The sequence below is a fragment of the Nannospalax galili genome, unplaced genomic scaffold (assembly GCF_000622305.1).
Source record: "Nannospalax galili isolate Female #2095 unplaced genomic scaffold, S.galili_v1.0 scaffold518, whole genome shotgun sequence".
Classification (NCBI taxonomy): Eukaryota; Metazoa; Chordata; class Mammalia; order Rodentia; family Spalacidae; genus Nannospalax; species Nannospalax galili.
The window spans coordinates 1,233,666-1,253,563 of NW_008342851.1; the positions used below are offsets into that span (position 1 = coordinate 1,233,666).

The 19,898-nt window shown below is 40.2% G+C and overlaps 1 protein-coding gene across 5 annotated transcripts in view; it reads left to right on the top strand.

Moving 5' to 3' along the window:
- The window catches only part of Mast4 (microtubule associated serine/threonine kinase family member 4), a 648,204-nt gene that overhangs the window by 346,440 nt on the left and 281,866 nt on the right, over positions 1 to 19,898 (top strand). For 3 of the 5 annotated variants that reach the window (XM_029566302.1, XM_029566303.1, XM_017799581.2), the window contains one exon: positions 16,157 to 16,192. The exons of the other annotated variants lie outside the window; for them this stretch is intronic. In XM_029566302.1, the coding sequence (XP_029422162.1) occupies positions 16,157 to 16,192 (36 nt within the window). The remainder of the gene's footprint in view (positions 1 to 16,156; positions 16,193 to 19,898) is intronic. 5 annotated transcript variants of the gene reach the window in all.

The window sequence follows — 19,898 nt, forward strand, 5'->3', positions numbered from 1 at the left end:
TTACTGCATAAAGGCCTGGTAAAGGCTTTCCACTCTGAGGATTTCTTGCAGGAAGATGGGATTTTCTCCCTGCTGTCTGGTTGAGTCCCTGTTTTCCCATGTTAACAGGAGCAACTGGACAGGCCCCACTGTTCTTGCTCCTAAAGCCATGTGGTTGAACTTGGAAGGTGTTTCAGAAAAAGAAGGTTTAGTTTGGTATATTTGCTACTTCTAAAAATTTTTTTTTTTTTTTTTTTTTTTTTTTTTGTCTTTTTGAGACAGGATTTCTCTGTAGCCCCAGCTAGCCTGGAACTCCTTATGTAGATCAGGCTGCCTTGGATATCACAGATATCTGCCTGCCTCTGCCTGCTAAGATTAAAGGCATGTGCCACCATACCCAGTTTAATGTGTGGCTCTTGAAGGTTAAATTGCATTTTCATTTTTCTGAAACTTATAGGATTTGTTAGCTTTGTGTGAAATATTTGAGTATTGTTTTGAATAAGCATAAAGATAACTTTTATATTTGTAGTCAGAAACATATGCTATATTTAAAATAAACTTTCATAAATAAGAGAAAGAAGATAGGCTTTTTCATTATTGAGAGCATGCAAAAAAGCAAACTATGTTTTGTCTAGAAAAATATAATTTAGATACCCTCTAATTTTGCAGCTTGCAGTCATTTTGACCAGAACTAGTCACTGTCTGGTTTTACATGAAGTTCAAAAGGTAACAGAGGAGATGAGGAAGATCTTTATAGGGCAAAGAGCAATGGACAAGAAAAGTCCAGGGAACTGCCTTCTAGGCAAGATGCTACTAGATAAGAAAGTTACCTCAGATAGATTTTTCCTGAGGCTTTCCAGCATTTTAGTGTCCTTTATTTCTGCTCCAGCTTGCTACATAGCTGGATTTTAACTTCTGTTTTCCATTCAAAGAAGAGCTAATTACCAAGGCTTTTGAGTTCTGATTCTCAGATAAAGTTTCCTTTTATCCTCCTTAGAACTAAAGTTACCACACTCTCTGTTCCCTCTTTCCCATCAACCTGTCAAAATCATGGTATATCTATACAAAGGAGTACAATACAACAGGATACATGTTGAGCCTGCATAATTAGAAAAATACAGTGAGCAAATCTCAGAGACATAACAACATTTTAAAAATATACAGCAGAATTTATTCTATTGTTTCTAAATACATTTACTGTAACAGTATAAGACATGCGTGGGCAGTAGCTTTGTGACGAAGATTACTAGTATAGGAAATGGCAGAAATAAGGTACAAGGGGCTCTGTAGGGAGCTTCTGTGAGGGTTCGAGAGTTGGGAATAATTCTCGCAGACACACAAAAAAACTGCATAAAAATTTTATTCAGAACTTTAAAGTATAACACAACCAAATTGGCAGCTATCCAGGCATGGACTCCACAAGCCAAAGATGGCATCCGGCCTGAACACTAGCAGGCAGAAGCTTTTATAAGGAAGTTTCATAGAAGCCCATGCGTGCCAAGCATCCTTCAAAATGATTGGATGGCCCTATGTCCTGAGTACGGGGAAGATCCTTATTGGCTGTCTTCAGGGCACTGGAATATGCTGACTGTTATCTGTAGGGTCAGAAGTTTTTGTTTTTACCTTATAAGGCTTTTACATGCCTGGGGCTGCTTAACCTATAGCTTGGGGGGGGGGGGGCGGATAACAACTGGAAATTTTCAACATGCCTGGGCTTGTCCCGGCTTGCCTGAAACAGATAGCCAAAATGGAGTCAGTGCATTCTGACTCTTGCATTCTGACTCTTCACTTCAGGTATCACTATTGTGGCACTAAGTACACAGATGTTTGTATAGTCTATGTTTTGACATTCTTGAAGTATTTTATTTAAAACGTTCAGTGATTATATGAATGTGCAGCTCTAACTTTAACCAGATGCTTGTATAGGTTTAAAAATAATTTAGGGTCTGGAGAGCTGACTCAGCATTTAAGAGCATTGGCTGCTTCTGCAGAGGACCCAGGTTCTGTTCCCAGCACCCACATGATAGCTAACACTATCTGTAACTCCAGTTCAAGGGAATCCAGTGCTTTCTTCTGACCTCCAAGGACATTGTGCAACGTGGGTGCACTTATATACATGCAGGCAATTATGCTCAATATGCTTAAAATAAAAATAAATTAAAAAAATTTTTTTTTGGGGGGGGTCTTTTTGAGACAGGGTCTCCCTGTAACTCCAGCTGGCCTGAAACTCGCTATTTAGACCAGGCTGACCTTGAACTCACAGAGATCTGCCTGATTCTGCCTCTGGAGTGCTGGGATTAAAAGTGTGTACCACCACGCCCAGTTAAATAAAATATTTTAAAAAATAATTTAAAGAGGACTAGAGAGATGGCTCAGCAGTTAAGACCACTGACTGCTCTTGTAGAGGACCTGGGTTTGTGTCCCAGCATCCACATGGTGGCTAACATAGCTCCAGTTCCAGGGGTTCCTATGCCTTCTTCTGACCTCTGCAGGCATTGCATGACATTAGTGCACTTACACATAGGCAGGCAATACACTCATACATGTAAAAAATAAACAAAATATTTTAAAAATAATAATAATTTAAAGAACAATTATATAAAATGCTATGAGACTGTCCATAAGTAAATGTGTTTTGTCCTTAAAGGATTTTTTTGATCTCTTCATGAAGATTACCCCCAAATGATTGTAATTTTATAATAATTGGAATATTCTCTATGTCAGGCACTTGTTGGCTAATGCTAAAACTTAAGACTGAATTGTGATGATCAGTTTCAGAATTCTTGAAATTTGTTCTGATATACTGCCTGAGGGTAGGCAAGGAGGAAAATGATATCATTGCATTTATCGTGATGAATTATAATGTTGAGCTTCAGAGCTCTATGATGTTGCATTAGATTTTTTGCCCTTTTAAGACACATGGATCTTGTTGTTCTTCCTTCCCAGCAAGGTGTCCAGTGACATGCCCAGTGTAGTAACATGCCCAGTGTGGCTGTTTGTGAAATAGATACAAGGCTGCCTCCCTCTAGCAGGGAGGGCTTCAGCAGAATACATGTGTCCCACCTGGTCTCCACAGCCCCTGTCCCTGAGCCTACCTTGAGGACAGAGACTCCAGGTCCTTGGTGGTACAAATTCACTGTGGGACACAGACTGTCTTGACATGATTTTGATTTTGCTGATCACCAATCTGAACACTCTATATTTATAAAAGTGCATTAGTGTTAGCTCTCTTCTACTGAGGTTTTGCCTATATTTAGTCCTGAAATGACATGTCTAAGTGGAAAGCTGTCCTACAGGAGTTTGCTTGAGGCAAAGAAAGTAGAAAAGTGGACAGGGGAAGATGTGAGCTGATGGATGGTTAGCAACAAAACAGAGGTATCCCTGAAGCTAGCACTTATTTTTAAAGACCCCCTTTGTGTTTTGTTAATTGCCCAAATAAACAGCTCTCCAGGACTGAGGCTCCTTTTAATGTAATTCCCTAGAAGGCCTCTTTAGAGCTCACACTCCAGAGAGGGGAGCAGGAAGTTGGCAGGAGCCAGCTCTTCCCACCTCCTCCCCCTCTGACTTCTTAATGGGATTTCAGATTTCTCCACAAAGAAGAGGAAATTGTACTATCTATTCTTAGCAGTAGACTCTCCCTGCTACTTAGCCTGGCCTTTCCCCTACCTTGTTTAATTATAAAGTTTTGCACATTGTAGCATGGAGCCCTGTAGGTCTGGAAATCGTAAAATCTATTAAAGAATTGCAGTTATAACTTTATTTTAGTAGAAGCTGTGAATGATTTTTGGGTGGTGGTTTAGCTTTGTGTTCTTTGAGCACATATGCCTAAAGATGATTTTAGGGGAGTACCTCCCAGATGGAACCCAAAGTAGAAGCAGCCCTAGATGTGCATAGCTTCTCTGGGAAAGGATGTGTATGAGAAGTTGCTGGAGTATTGTAATCACTCTAGAGTCAATTTCAGTGTCCTGATCTATTCATTCTTGATCTAGCAACAATATCTGGAGCCATCTTTCTTTCTCTTTGTAATGTTTTCATGTTCCTTCTCCGTTCATCTTTTTCTACCATTGTCCTCAAAGTGGAGCCCAGTAAAGCTGGCCATGGAGTAAGGTCGGTAGGAGTCTAATTAGCATGTGATAGGCCTGCGGGGAAGCCCACCTCCTTATAAAACAATATCCATCAACAAACCTAGTCTGGTACCAGATACCTCAGTAGAAATTCATTCATGTGAATCTTGAATCTATTTATTCCTTTTGATAATTCACTCAAATGTACATCTGTGTATAGTAGAAGATTCATGAATATTCATGAATGAGCAGCTTCTGGTGGGCTGATCATATGACTGGAGTTCTAGATTAAAAATTTAGGCTATGGCTCTCACCACAAACTAGGCTTGGCCACCCATTCCCATATGTCAATTAAAGAGACAAGTAAGTTTGAGAAGCAGAGAAAGATATTTATTCAGTGTAGCCATATTGGAAATGGAATGGATGAAGGGTCCAGTGACCCCAGGTTCATCTTCGGAGTATCTTCTTTGCATATAGTTCTCTATGAGATGCCACACTTCATGGCATCCTGCAGCCCTGACACCTCTGTTAAGATGCTAGTCACCTGGAGTCAACTGGAATGGGCCAGAGGAAGCATCTCTCTCTTTAGATTCCAGGAGACCCTCACGTAGATGAATTGCTAAGGGGCTGTTGCTACCACCATCAGACTTTTCAGCCTCCTTCAAGCCAGTCATCAAAAATACCAACCAATAGATCAGTGCATAAAATGGTATACAGAAACACTTAGATTCATTCAAAATGTACTCTTAGATAATCATCATAGGTTTACCAAACACTAGTCAGCCAGAATAGAGAGATCTAATGGGCATCAAGACAGCACAGACTTAGAATTCCCCATGGATACAAATTCACAGTGGGGCTCTCTCCTAGACACCCTTGTTCTCTGTGTACCTTAATATCCCTTTCTACTTGCAAACACAAAAATTAATACAATTTACGCTTTCCCGTTACATTAGCACATCTCCAAATAATTCAAAAGAGCTCCAGATTGGCTCAACAGAGCCCCCAAAGATAAGGAACCCAACTTTCTGTCACATAAATGGCAAATTCAAATTGTTCCCAAACAACTCACAGGAGCCTCCAAACTGACAAAGAAGAGGAAGGGCAGGACCTGAGTTGTACCAACTGGGGAGAACTTACCACGGCTCAGACTTCATGGTGGGTAGAGTTCTGACCCTCATTTCTCTGCCTCACTCAACAGTGTTAGAGAGCAGCTGATTCTGGCAGAAGTGGAACCATAAGAAAAGCCTTGGAATAGTTTATTCCAAAAGCTGCTACATGGAACCATTCAATCTTTCCTGTTTATTGAGGGGTCAAGTTGTATCAAGTGACTGGCACCAATAAGGCCTCTTTTCTCTTGACTCGGCTCACCAACGTTATAACGGTAACTTTAGGGTAGAAGCCTGGGCTCTGGCAGCCTAAACAAGCTAGGCCAATCTATCCCCATACCCCAGTTGAAAGATAAGTAATGGTGAAAAGCAGAGAGATTTATTAATCAGTGTTACCACTTTACAGCAAGGAGCAGATAAATGGGACCAGTGAGCCCTGAGTTTGTTTTTGAAGTTCTGACATGAGCTTTAGGTTTAAATAGAGGAAGAACTAGTGTAAGGAGGCAAGAGAGTGTGCTTGATGAAGGTGTGGTCTGGCTGATTTTTGTCTGTCTTCTGGTTCTGCAAGGTGGCGCTACAGCCATCATCTCTGGAGGGGACCCATCTTGTTCCTATAAGGTGATCTCTCCTAGTCCACTGTGTAGCCTCTTCACCACAAGTAGATTCCCTCATCTTCTGTGTGTGAGGTTTTGCTGTTCCTGGAAGCCAAGGTGACTCTAGGATAGGCATTTATCTCTGTGCTTTTGGCCAAAGTAAAGGAGACAGATGGGCACAAAAGGAAGCCCACTGTCATGATGTTATTCCGTACTTAGTTGCTTTGTCACTGCTTTTTAGCAAAAACGACTTCTAAGAACCTGTTACAGCCACAGACCTGTCTACCAGAGATTTGAGTAGATGTTGAAAATCATTTTGCTGCATAAATAGAGTCATAAACATATAAAAAGATGATAAACTTATTTTACTACTTTCTGGCTAACTTTCTTATATACACGTGACCGAGGATGTCCAGGAATGGGATGGAAAACAGAAGGTCTACAGGAGAGAGTGCTGCCTAGAAACCCAGGTGGAGCTGAGCTAGTTTGACTTTGGAGATAGAGTATGTCTTAACAGGAGATACATTGAGCTGCCTGAAAGGAATGAGGGTATTTCTGAGCTTGGAATTCCTCATTTTGAGACAAGATAGAAAATGACCTTCGAAGTCATTGAATGGGCTTGGGTGGATGTAATTGGTATGTATAGATCTGTGTACTTTTTAAGAAAGAAGACTTAAATTCAGAACATAATACCTTGCCTGGATGTTTAGAAAAGTAGTTTAGGTAAAATGAGGTTATTTCCAGAATGCAAGGAGAGAGAATCACCTTGGTTTTGCAATAGATTTGAAACAGATTTATGAGATTTTCAGCAAGGTGAAGGCAACCTGAAAGAGAGGGAGGGGATTTAATTCCAGCAAAATAAAGGACAAGGAAGCCATATTTGGCTGTGCTTTAAGATAAATTCATTTTCTCCATAGAATTCTCTATCCTCCCACCCCCACAAGTACTGAAGCCAGAACTCAGAGTGTCTACTGTCAACACCAAATGCAAGTCCAGTGTCATTTTGAATGTTAGAAATCCAAAAACAAAACGAAGAAAAAATTGAGTATTGCATCTGAATTAGCATTTAAAGTGGCATGTTTATATAAAGAGAGAGCGGTGTAATGTATCCTAGAGTAAAGAGAGGATTCTGAGCTGGGGAGAATGTCAGTAGTATTTGTATATTCATCAGGCAGCCAGCTTGGCATTTGCCATGTGTTTGCAGCCGGCCTTCAAGTATCTCTCCTGTGCAGTGGGCAGAGGAGAGAGTGGGAGAACAAAACGGTATGGGACGGATGCACTTTCCTTTAGAAATGAAAGGGAGACCTGAGTTCTACCCCAGAGGCTGGGTTACCTGGAAAGGCATAAGATCACCAAAATATATGTGTATTTCCAAGTTACCCTTGGCATGTAGATTAGAAGCCTGTGTGTGTGTGTGTGTGATAGAGAGAGAGAGAGAGAGAGAGAGAGAGAGAGAGAGAGAGAGAGAGAAAGAGACTTACAGCCAATTCTTTCTTAAGAGGATTCAAAAATAACCTCATTTCCGCTTTAGGTGTTTGGGATGGTAAAGCTGGTCTTCCACCTTTGGGTCCACAGAGACCGGAAGGGAAGCCACTAGTTTCAAATTTACTAGAATAACCTTAGCAAATTTGAGTCTAGCAGAATCTGGGAAAGATTTTTCATAGGCAGTTCCTTTCCAGCGAGGGTGATACAGTGTGGCCATGGTGGCTGCAGGCAGGCAAATCTCTCACTGAGAAAGTCAGCTTCTTGGGTCTGCTAACTGGCAGGAAGTTACTGTTTAGTACTTTGAAACAGAGACCCAGAAGCCACAGCACCTGGATTTCAATTCTGTCTCTGAAATTTAACCAGCTCTGAAACCTTCAGAAAACGACTTGACCTCGGTGTATCCTAGTTTCTCACCTGTAAGATGGAAATACTACTGTATCCTGGAATTGTTGGGAGGATTAAATTAATTAATATTTATAAAGTCTTCATAATTGTGCCTAGCATGCATAGGTTCAGTGTGTTTGTTAAATAAAACATATTAGGGAGTATATCCTACTTACCATCATTATTTGCAGCCTGTTGTTAGCCAAAAATCCAAGCGTATGCTGGGGAAGTCCCCTTAACATCCATTCATTTTAGTGGCATTTTCTGAGGGGCTGTTTTCTGAGGGGTGTTGAAGAGGAGCAGATGGCCCCATGGCTTTGGGTAGGTCTTTCAGCATGTCCTGATGTGTTCAACGCTTATAAACAACAGGCTTCTTCCTGTGCAATGGAGACACACCCATACACAGTCTCTGTATTATCAGGATGGAGGGTACCAACTTCCTATGCACAGCGGCTTCTCTTCCAGAATAATCCATTCCTTCTCAGCATCATGGAAAGTCACTTTTTAGAACTAAGTTCAGATAAATGTTGAGGAGAAGGAAAAAATTTCATAACATTTCAGGGCTGGAAGAAGCCATAAGAGAAACCTTATTTAAGTTAGGGTTCCTTAATCCAACATTCCAGAGGCAGAGGCAGGCAGATCTCTGTGAGATCAAGGCCAGCCTAGCCAGTACTACATAGTGAGAGCCTGTCTCGAACAATAGCAGCAACAATTTAGGATTCCTAACCACCAAGATTTGAGGTTTCCGTGTTAAGGCTGGCATGCTTGAGTGTCAACAAGACAGTGAATATGTTTGTTCTGTAAAAGTGAAGGTTAACTTTACCCTCTACAGTGTATACTGAGTCGAGGCTTCTCAGAATACCTCTCCCTTCAGCCTGCTTATCACAGTTTCTCTGAACATTTTAGAAACACAGGAGAGTTCTTCTTAAAAGTTTCCACTTACTGCAACTAAGGGAAAACCCTCTAGTCACACCCTCAGCACTGCCAGGAACAAAGTGCACCCCAGAACGATAAAGAGACCAGTGATGGCTGCCCTGGTCAGGGTGTGACATCCCCAGTTGCAGTAACTGGCAACTCCCAATTATATCCATTATCCAACTGGACATGTGAGCAGGCCTTTCAATTTAGCATTGTTCTCTCTGTACTCCCATTGTGTGGAAGCAATAGGGCTGTTTGGGGGCCTAGACTGGAGCCAGGGACAAGTGGGCTTCACTTGAGTCCGTGAGTTTCTACTTGGGAGGCTTCAAATCCCCTTATTCTTTGTGGTGGAAAGCTGTCAGACTTAAGGAACTAGGGAAGAGCTAGTGTGTTTTAGGGTTGTTTCTCCCCCCAACTTTTTCTGCAACTGGTACCTCACTCTCTGAGATTTGGGTGGGCTATATCTTTCACATGAATAGACCCCACTTTGGCTTTTATTGTGCTGTTTTATAAAGTCACCTCTTCTGGGTGGGGCTGAAGACACTCTTGTACTTATATGGTACGCGCCCTTGGAGCATAGTAACTCTGCACTGGCCTCCTGGAGGCCATCTGAACTCTGCTGCACCTTATACTCCACCTACATAACATTATCCTCTCTGTCATTAGAAGAGTCTATGTAGATAATGCAGTCAACACAAATACATGAAAGGAAAAAGTTTCATTGGCTATATAAGTTTGATTGGCATGCAGATATAAACAGGTGGCATAAATTTCACCTCACCTAAGAATATGCATTTTAACATTTTTAGGAAAAAAAAAAGTATTGTAAGGAGGCTTGTACTCATCTGTGCATATGTGTGTGTGTGTGGAAGCTAGAGATCACTGTCCAGAATCTAATTCTGTTGTTCTCCTTACCCCCCCACAAACTTTTTATTATTTTATGTGTATGAATGTATTGCTTGTATGTATTTAAGTGCACCCATGTCGTGCAATGCCCTTGGAAGTCAGAAGAGGAAGTTGGAACCCCTGGAACTGTAGTAACGGACTTTATTAGCCATCATGTAGGTGCTGGGAATCGAACCTGGGTCCTCTGCAAGAGCAGCCAGTGCTCTTAACCACTGAGCCATCTCTCTCCAGGCCCTGTTCTCTTTATTTTTTGAGACAGGGTCTCTTGCTGAACCTGGAACTCACAGACTCAACAAGCCCCTGGGATCCACATGTCTCCACCCCTAATTCTGGGGTTACAGACATGCACTACTGCTGTGGGCTTTTCTGTCAGTGCTGGGGATCTGAACTCAGTTCCTCATGCTTACATAGCCCCTAGGATGAAATGTCTAGTACTAAATTTAACATGTGTATAATATTCAGGTGAAGGCTTTTTATGTACTTTTACTATAGAAATACAGTCTTTCAAGAAATATTTGGATATTTTGTAGTTAACATGTTTATAGTTTTTATTAAATTGTTCTTGCTTTAGTTTAAACAAAAAAGCTACATTTTAAACCAAAGTTAATAAAAAAAAACCTGGACTGAGGGTGTTCTCAATTGGTAGAGTGCTTGCTTAGCAAGAATGAAGCCTTGGGTTTAGTTTACTGTACTGCATAAGCTGTTCCTGGTGGCACATGATGTAATCACAGCACTTGGGAAAGTAGAGGCAGAAGGATCAGGAGTTCAAGATCAGTCTCTACTACACAGTGAGTTTGAGGCCAGCTTGAGTTATATCTCAAAAAACAATTAATTAGGCATGTCTTTGTATACCTTCTTATATAGGAAAAAGTGATTTTTAACTTTTGCTATGTCAGAGAGATCCTTGTGGGAACTAATAGTAACACAGAGTTCCAACTTTTCCAACATCTGGATTTTCCATAGTGGTAGCCTTGACTCCTGTTGATGGTGGTGAAGGTTAGCTTGGAGACAGAGGTTAACTTTTGGATTTATCCTTTTTTTTTTTTTTTTTTTTTTTTTGGTCTTTTTGAGACAGTGTCTCTCCCACAGCCCCCAGCTGGCCTGGAACTCACTATGGAGACCAGGTTGGCCTTGAACTCACAGAGATCTGCCTACCTCTGCCTCCCAAGTGCTGGGACTAAAGGCGTGTGTCACCACACCTGGCTGTGGATTTTATCTGTTAAGCAACTGAGAAAGGTGCATGCTTTGAAAGCCTGACACCACTTGACTTCCACAAGCCCTCTGTGGAAGAAGTGATGATGCTTATTTCAGGAGATGGGGACCTGACCACTGTGGCGGCACAGGTCCAAGCAAGGAGTTAGCTCCTTTTTTATCTTCTCTTCAGCCTCCTTGCCAAGGCAACAAATACCCATAATTGTTTTGCTGGGGCGCATGAGTTCTTCAAGGGTTTTGTATTTCAGTGTATAAAGCACAGTATTAGTATTTTACTGAATCAAAACTCAATTATCGCCAAGACTAAGTAAAAAGCTTTTTTGCCCCCTGTGTGAAAGATAAGCTTAGCTTAAATAGTGAAACCAATCTTTGTGGGCTAAAGCACTTGGAAGTGATGAAGTATTTTAAAGATGCACTTGACATCAATAAGAAGATGAAATTAGTAAATCAGTATGCAGGCATCATGTCTTAGGGGAACAACGTGGGTTTTTAGGTGGAGTTCTAAGGTATTCAATTATTCCTTCATGTTAATATAATTGGTTCTGGTAGAATCACAGGGAAAATATTGCAATCAACATCTAGATAAAATCTTACCATTTAATTATTATCTTTGAGGTTTCAGGCCATTAGCTCCACTCTGGGTCCATCTTTTGTTTTGTTCCCATCTTCCCTTTTTTTTTCTTCCTTTTCTGTGGGTTTCATTGCAGGTGGTCATACCTACACATGTTCGGCGCATTTGAGGAGCAGTGGTGGTGATGGACATCTTCCCAGACTTTTAAAGGAGGGTAGTTAAGGTATCATAGCAAAGATAGTTCTGCTCTGCACTTCCCGAGGCTCTGCCTGCTCATCCCGTACCGCAGCACACCCAACATCTACTGCTACATTGGTATCCAGGCTGCACCATGTTAACATACCAAAGAATTCTGAATTCTGTTGTTATTAAGCCATAGCAGAATTTTATTTTTATTTTATGTGTATGGCTGTATTGCCTGCATTTAGGTGCACCTATGTCATGCAATGTCCACAGAGGTCAGAAAAAGGCATCAGATCCCCTGAAACTGGAGTTATGGATGGTTGTTAGCCACCATGTAGGTGCTGGGAATCAAACCCGGGTCCTCTGCAAGAACAGTCAGTGCTCCTAACCACTGAGCCATCTCTCCAGCCCCATAGCAGAATTTCAAAACAGCAAATAAAATACCACTTCTTCAAATTGCTTCCTTTCCTGGAATCCCATGTGACATGAACCAGTGTCCCAAGAGTACAACTATGCCTAGTCTACCAGTGAACACTACATTTTTATCCCCCCCCTTTTTTTTTTAAAGCATGGGGTTGTAGAGATGTCTCAGTGGTTAAGAGCACTGGCTGTTCTTCCAGAAGACCCTGGTTGGAATCCCAGCACCCACATGGCAACTAACAACCATCCGTAACACCAGTTTCAGGGGATCTGATGCCCTCTTCTGTCCTCCATGGGCATTGTACGACTTATATACATGCAGGCATGACATTCATACACATAAAATAAAAATTTTTAAAAAATGTAATTGGCATACAATAAATTGCATGTGATCTAAAGTCCACATTTGAGATGTGCAAATACTCAGTGATAGAGTGCTTGCCTCACATGCATAAAATTCTGAGTTCTGCCCTCAGATCTGCAAAACTTACAGAAATGAACTGTGCAAGTGAATCCATGACCACAGTCAGGAGAGTGGAATGCCCATCTTCCCAATCAGTGTCCTTCTGCCCCTGGTAGTGACCTGTTCTATCCTTGTACCCCAGCCAGGCAACTCCCGTGCCTTCTGCCCCTAAAGGTTAGATTGTAGTTTTAAAATCTTAAATAAATGATATGCTGCTGGATAAACTCCTTTCTCTCTTTCGGTCTGGCTTCTTTCACTCAGCATAATCATTCTGAAATCCATCTGTGCTGTGCTGTAACAGATGTTGCACATTTAATATCAATTCTTTATTTTGCTAGGTAATAGTCTGTTGCACGGCAATGTCATCGTTTGATCATTCACTTCATGGATATTTAGGTAGTTGACAATTTTTGACCTTTATCAATAAATCTGCCACATGTTGATTATTCCTAATCGAGAAACTCCAAATCTAAAATGTCCAGAAATATGAAAGACTTCTGCTTCTTACCAGCATTTTGGGTAAGAGGTGTTGAATCTGTAAACATATTCCCCCAACTTGTGAATTGTGTTTTTATTCTCTTTATAGCATCTGTGGAAGATCAAATGCTTTAGATTTTAATGGTCTGACTTACGAATTTGTTCTCTAAAAGACTTGGTGTAGAATCTAAGCTGTCTTTACATAATCTAAAGTCACCGAAGTTTTATCCTATATTCTCTAGGCCTTTTATATGTTTAGATCTATGATTAATTTTGAGTTAATTTTTGCACATTAAATGATATGGATCAAAGTTCACATTTTTCCATATAAACATCTAATTGTTCCAGCAGCATTTATTGAACAGACATGCCTTTGTCCATTGAAATTCTGTGTGTTTGTCAAAGCTCAATTGTCCCTATATACGAGTGTCCGTTGGCAGGCTTTACTCTTCTGTTTCATTGATCTGCTTGTCCTTAGAGCAGTACCACACAGCCTTGATTCTTGTGGCTTCATAGTGAATCTTGTTAATAGTGGTGCTGATCCTTCAACTTTGTACATTTTAGAGTTGTTTTGAGCTGTTCCGAGGTTCCTAAACTTTAGAAGCAGTTTGTCTACTTCTACAAAAATCCTGAGGAGATTTTTTGCGCTGTAATTGCATTGAGTCTATAGATCAATTTGAGGAACTGTTAACAGTTCACAGTAATTATAATGAAACTCTAGTCCTAAGGGTGGATTAGAGAGAATGCTGTGTACGTGTGGAGAGGTGGGATGGCATTGCCCTCCAAAGGTACAGGTGGAGAAAAGGAGTGACCCAGGCCCCAAGGACTCAATTGAGGAATGAGTAACCAGAAATGAGCCTATGCTTCATCAGAAAATCCTCTCAAGGGGAATGATTGGGAGGTAATTTTTGGAGGAGCTCAAGCAATTATTTCAATTTAGAGTCAGAGGGAAGGAACCCTTGTTTTTCCTCAAAAAAGAACTGCAAAGGAGACTTTAGGCTCCATGATAAGGGCCAGAAGGAGTAGAAGATTGGCCAGACAGAGTTCAATAGCCTAAGAGAAGGCCACAGGGCCCAGAAAGAATGGGCTGGAGATTTATACTCCAAGGGCTGAGTCTTTTAGCACAATCAAGTTCTGTTGTACAGTTGAATTGGTTGTTGACCTAGAACAGGATGGAACCTAGAGTAATTTTGACACACACATCCCCAACCAGGAGACATTTGACCAGGTTTAGAGGTGTCACAATTTGTTGTTACAGTTTTTGGGGGGTAGAGAAGGGCTTCTCTTCTTTAGTAGAAGTAGTCAGGAATAATGCTAAATGTCCCACAGTGTACATGGAACTCCTATCCCCCATCCCCAGCAGTTACCTGTTCAAAGAGTTGGGAAACTCTGATCTAGAGAAGAATGGGGAAAGCGAAGATGATAGAAATAGAGATGGAGATGGGGGGGGGGGGAGAGAGAGAGACTCCTCTGAGATTTCCTCTTTTGTGTGGTGACTGGAAACTTGCCCTGGATGACCAAGCATTAGCCTGAGAATCTCCACTGAAGATATTTTTCAGAAAATTCTCTAAAATGTTAACAAATAAAGCTAACTGAACACAAGAATACCCTGAGTACAAATAAATGAAGGAATCTGGAACCTTTGAGTTAGTTAGTTACTTTGAGAAAATGACTGCTTGGACACGGCACTGTCCATGGAGGAATTCATCAACTGGCTGGTTTCTTACTGCAGCTAGTAGAAAACCTCATCTATGCGTCTGAAGAACATAAAGGAGGCTCACCAGCTCGGATGACTGAAAATCCAGGCTTCAAGGGTAGATCCAGGGCTCAGTGTTGTCCATGAAAACCTGGGATCTCATCCCAACTGCAGGCCAACCATTCCCAGGATATTGTGTTCCTTGTTCACTCTCACCCAGGAGAGAACTTTTCTCTGCCCGCTGTAATGGTTTCTCTGTGGTTGATTCATTTCCAGTTCTTATTCAGCCTTGAACATGGTGAGCTTTTGCCGTGAAGATACTCTGAATTGAGATAAGAATAGAAAGAATGTGAATATTCTCATTAATAATTCTTCCATTTTTGAAATGGAAGAATCTGAGGATCTGATTAGAGCGATATTACTATTATTAAAATTACATTTCTGTGGCTAGAAGGATGACTCAGTCAGTAAAGTGCTTGCCAAACAAACTTGAAGACCTGAGTTCAGATGCTCAGCACCCCCATAAAAAGTTGGGAGCCTGTAATCCCAGCAGTGGGGAGCTGGAGACAAGAGAAGCCTGGGGTTCACCGGCCAGCCAGTCTAGGCTAACAGAGAAGTTCAGGTTCAATAAGTCACCCTTTAAAAAAATAGATGGAGAGAAATTGTAGAAGACACCTGACATCCACCTCTGCCACTACACATACCTGTACACATGTGTACCCTCCCATATGTGTTTATACATGCATGTACATGTGTATATGGAGAGAAACAGAGAAATAGAGAGACAGAGAGAGATAGAGACAGAGAGAGCATCAACTTCCCCAGAATCCATTTCAAGTCTTGCCCTGGACATTTAAAAAAAAAAAAAATCTTAGAACTCTTGAGAAATTCAAGGCAATAAAATCTTTAAAGTAAATAATAAATAAAATTCTATTTCTGTTTCTTTAAATGTTTTTAAAAGTTAAAAATGTAACTACCAGATAATTTAAAAGTGTGTAAGTAACGTGGAATTGTTTCCCACGGAGAGTAGTGGTTTAGAAGCTGTTTGGGAGTCCCTGAAAATGGAGTGTAGTCTGTCTTACCTAAACAACATGATGAACACACAGAGGAGACAGAACAAAAAAATAGATATTGGCAAGCCACCAGAAGTGAACACTGGTGATAGCGGCATAAGCAAAGAAAGAATGTTCACTCGGTATGGTTTCACTAAGGACATGTCTGGGAATACTACTACTAATAAAAGCTGATGTTTTTCTTAAAAATAACTTTGAAAATTATTAGGCTAGTAATCATGCTCATTGTAATGAGTAAGCCCAAAGATAAACTTGGACTCTGTCACTAAAGTGGCCCTCATTAGATTGGCTTGTGTTCTTCCATTCCTTGTTTCATACACAGCCAAGTGTGTTTACATCCATGTACCTGTCTTACAAGAACACTGAACACTCAGTTCTTGGTCCACTTTTCTCACCTTATCAGTTGTCCAAGTTCGTAGGGATAACTGTCTCCATTTCATTTTTAACTGTAATATTTGATGTGATAGGTGTATCACATTTCATTTGACCATTTTATTTCTCTATTGATGGACGTTTGTATTATTCTCAGTACTGCACTTGGCAACCCTAACCCACAGCAACGATGCTTCAGTGAAGATCTTTGTACCTACATCTTTACATACTGGTCCTTTTTTTCCCTATAGGATAGATTCCCCGAAGTGGAATTGCTTGGTCAAACGGTATGTGTGTTTTTCATTTTAATAGATACTGATAAATTATCCAAAGGAATCACACATCGCCTCCCATTTCCTACATTCTCACCAGCCCTGGATGCCACTGCCCTTTTGAATTCCTGCCAGCCTTACTGTATCTGATGATTAATTTTCATCTCCTCTACCAACCACTAATCCTGAGTCTGTTCTCATACGTCAGCTGTCTATTTGAATTTCTTTTTTTCCTTCATTTCATTTCCACAGCCCATGTTTTACTTTCAGATTCTAGTTCATGTTTTTAGATGTTAATCTTTTGTTATATGTGTGAAAATGTATCTTTCTGATGTTTTTTTCTCCCTCTGCGGATGGTGCCAAATGAAATTTGTTAATTATTTAATCAAATGTGTCTGTCTTTTCCTTTATGGTTTTGCAGTTTTCTGATGTGCTCAGGATCGTATTCCCACCTCAAGGTCATCAGATAGTCTTTAAAAATTTTTTATCCCATTTTAAAAAGACACTCAAATCTTGTTCCAACTTTAAATTTTGCATGTGATATGAGGTAGGATTCTATTTTTCTTTCTTTTTCTTTCCTAGATGGATAACTGTGACATAAATCCTAGTTACTACAAATCCTTTTATTTTTCATGGGATTGAAATCTTACACTTGTTACGTATAAAGCTGGCTGTGTATTTGGATCTGTTTCTGGTCTGTCTTCTCTGATTCCTGCTTGTCTGTTCCTGTACCAACACCATTCTGTTTTGAATGCAGGGGCTTTCCAGTGACTTGTTTTATCTGGAAACTTTTTTCTCACTAGTCTTGTTTTCAGATGTTATCACTAATGCTTTTATTTTTCAGTATTCTGATTAAATTAAAACCTAAAGTTTAAAATTAGAGAAATTTTATCATGACTATTCTTGATGTGAAAGTTAATAAAACAGCATGTAGAACCGAAAATAATAATAATAATAATAATAATAATAATAATCTCTCTCAGTGTGTAGCTCCTTTTACCTGATGCTATGAGCACTCTGTCTTTGGTACACTTAGAAAAATACCTACTGAAAAACTACACATGATTTACTATGTCAGTGTTAATTCTTTATATGTGATTTTGTTTCCTCCGTGATATCTATTCAAGACCTCCAAGTTGCAGATACAGACAGGACATTTTAAATTCATCAAGTAATTAGGATATTGCATTAAAATGAATGTGCTTAAAATGTCAGTGACTGTAATTTTACTAATGATTGGTGCTTTTGTTTGTGTACAAGCCATCCAGTCCATTTGTACCTAGTGTGACTGAGAAGTGTGCAGACTCAGTGATGAGTGTAAAGTACACAAATGTATAACAAATCATTTAATCTGGGATATTTTATGATTTGGTCCTTGTTAAGCTTAATGTGGAATATTACATGATTTTAGAAAATAGTCACACCTGAAATTTTAGGTAAAATTGTTAATATTTGAATTGTTCAGGACAATTCCTTTTTCTGGGATTGATTAAATTTTTTTATTTAATTTTTTAATTGAATTTTTGCAATTTTCATACAATACAGTTGATGGTATTTAGATTCCCTCCCCTACCCATAACTCTCCCCACTGCCCTCCCTCCCAATTTAATGTACTCTCTTATATATATATAACACGGCCTAGAGAGTCCTTCAGTGTGGGTCCATCCACTGGGCCCACTAAGACTTCGATCCCTGTAAGACACTGTCTTTCCCCCTCCAAGCAGACATCAATTGCCCAAAGTTCTTTAGGTTGGGTTTGGATTTCTTACCCACTTCCCATGTCTATCCTGGGATTTTGTCTGGTTGGAGCTTGCATAGGACTTGTGCATGCTGTCACCATTGCTGTGAGTTCATGTTAATTGACCAGCTGTCTGGAAGACTCTGTTTCCTTATGGTCATCCACTCCCTCTAAGTCTTACAATCTTTCCACCTCCTCTTCCACAATGATCCCTGAGTCTGGGGAGGCAGAAGTTTGAAATAGGTGCCCTATTCAGAGATCAGCACTCTGCAGCCTCTTGTTCTCTGCACATTGACCAATCAATTGTGGGTTTCTGTGTCAGTCATCATCTGCTGTATAAGGAAACATTGTTGGTGAGATTGAAGATGCATTCATCCTATGTGTGAAGGTTGCATTGAAGATGTGTCACTTAGGGTTAAGGGTTTCACAGACACTTATTCTGTGCTTTTGACCAGTTCCTGAACTCTGTAATAGCATCCATCAGTTACAAAAAGAAACTTCAGTGATGAGGGGTGAAAAACACACTTGTCTGTCTATATAAGGATGCGTATTTAGAATGAAGTAAGAAATTACATTGGTCTAGGGATGTGGGAAAAGTAAGTTGTTTTTTTTTTTTCTAGGATCTGTGACCTCTCTAGCCATGTGTATTTGGCTGTGTCTATAGTCCTATATGTAAGTTCTATCCTGTTGGGTGGACCTTAATCCCAATTAGACTCCTGTTGATTGCCCCCAAAGTAAAATACAATAAATATATGAGTGCATGTGTATACTGAAGCCTATATAACAACAAAAGAAAGAAAGAAACAAACAAAAACACACAGAGGCATGCAGGAAAAACCTCCCTTCAAGTTGTTGGTCAAGGTAGTTCAGAAGACTCCTGAAATAACATAGGCTATTGCCACAGCTCTTGATTTCCTCCCAGAATGTGAAGGTAAGACTCCACTGCTGAAAATAGGCCACACTTCAAACACAGACTTGGAGCAATTGAGCTGGAATTAACTTGGAAGCCTCCTCCCTGAAGACAAGCTCTCATAGTATCAGAGGGTACTGTGGAAACTGCCGAGAGAAAACTAATCAACAATCCTACCCAACTGTAAAGCCTAATAAACAATGACTGAGCCCAAAAACTATCACTAGTGTACTTTTTTCAACTTTTAAGAAAATTTGTTGTTTCTTTGAGAATTTCACACAATGCGTTTTGATCATATTCAGACCCCCTCCCCCATCACCACTCCCCACTTTACTACCCTCCAATTTCATGTCTGCTTTTATTTTAAGGCTTATCAAGTCTAATTTTTGTCCCCAAATACTCTTGGGTGTGGGTCCATGCCCTGGAGCCTGATCAACCTGCCGAGCATCACACCCTTAAAGAAAACTGGCTCTCCCTCCCCAGCAGCCATCAATTGTCAGTAGTTCCTCAGCAGGGGTTGGGCTTCTTGCCCACCTTTCCTATTCCCATGTTGAAATTGTGTCTGGTTCTTAACTTTTAATGTACATTTATATTATATTGGCTTGATTAGATTCACTGGCATTCTTAATTCCTTTTTAAAGAAAACTTTCATTGGCATAGTATTAAAGTAATAGTTGTTTATAAAACATCTTTGAGGGGCTGGAGATGGATCTGTAGTCAAGGATGCTTGTTGCCCTTTCATTAAGACCAGAGTTCAAATCCCAGCACACTTGTTAGATACTCACATAATTGTAACTCCAGTTCCAAGGGATCCAATGCCCTCTTCTGGCCTCCTTGGGCACTCATATACCCATGTGCACATATATTCTCTCACACACACACACACACACACACACACACACACACAAATACACATAATAAAACTGGGGAAATAAATCTTAAAACTCTGAAATATTGGAGATAAACATTAAAATTGTGGTAAAAATAATGGCTATATTGTCTTACACATGAACACAATATACAAACAAAGATATCTATATTATTTGTGTGGAATAAAAGGGACATCCTCATGT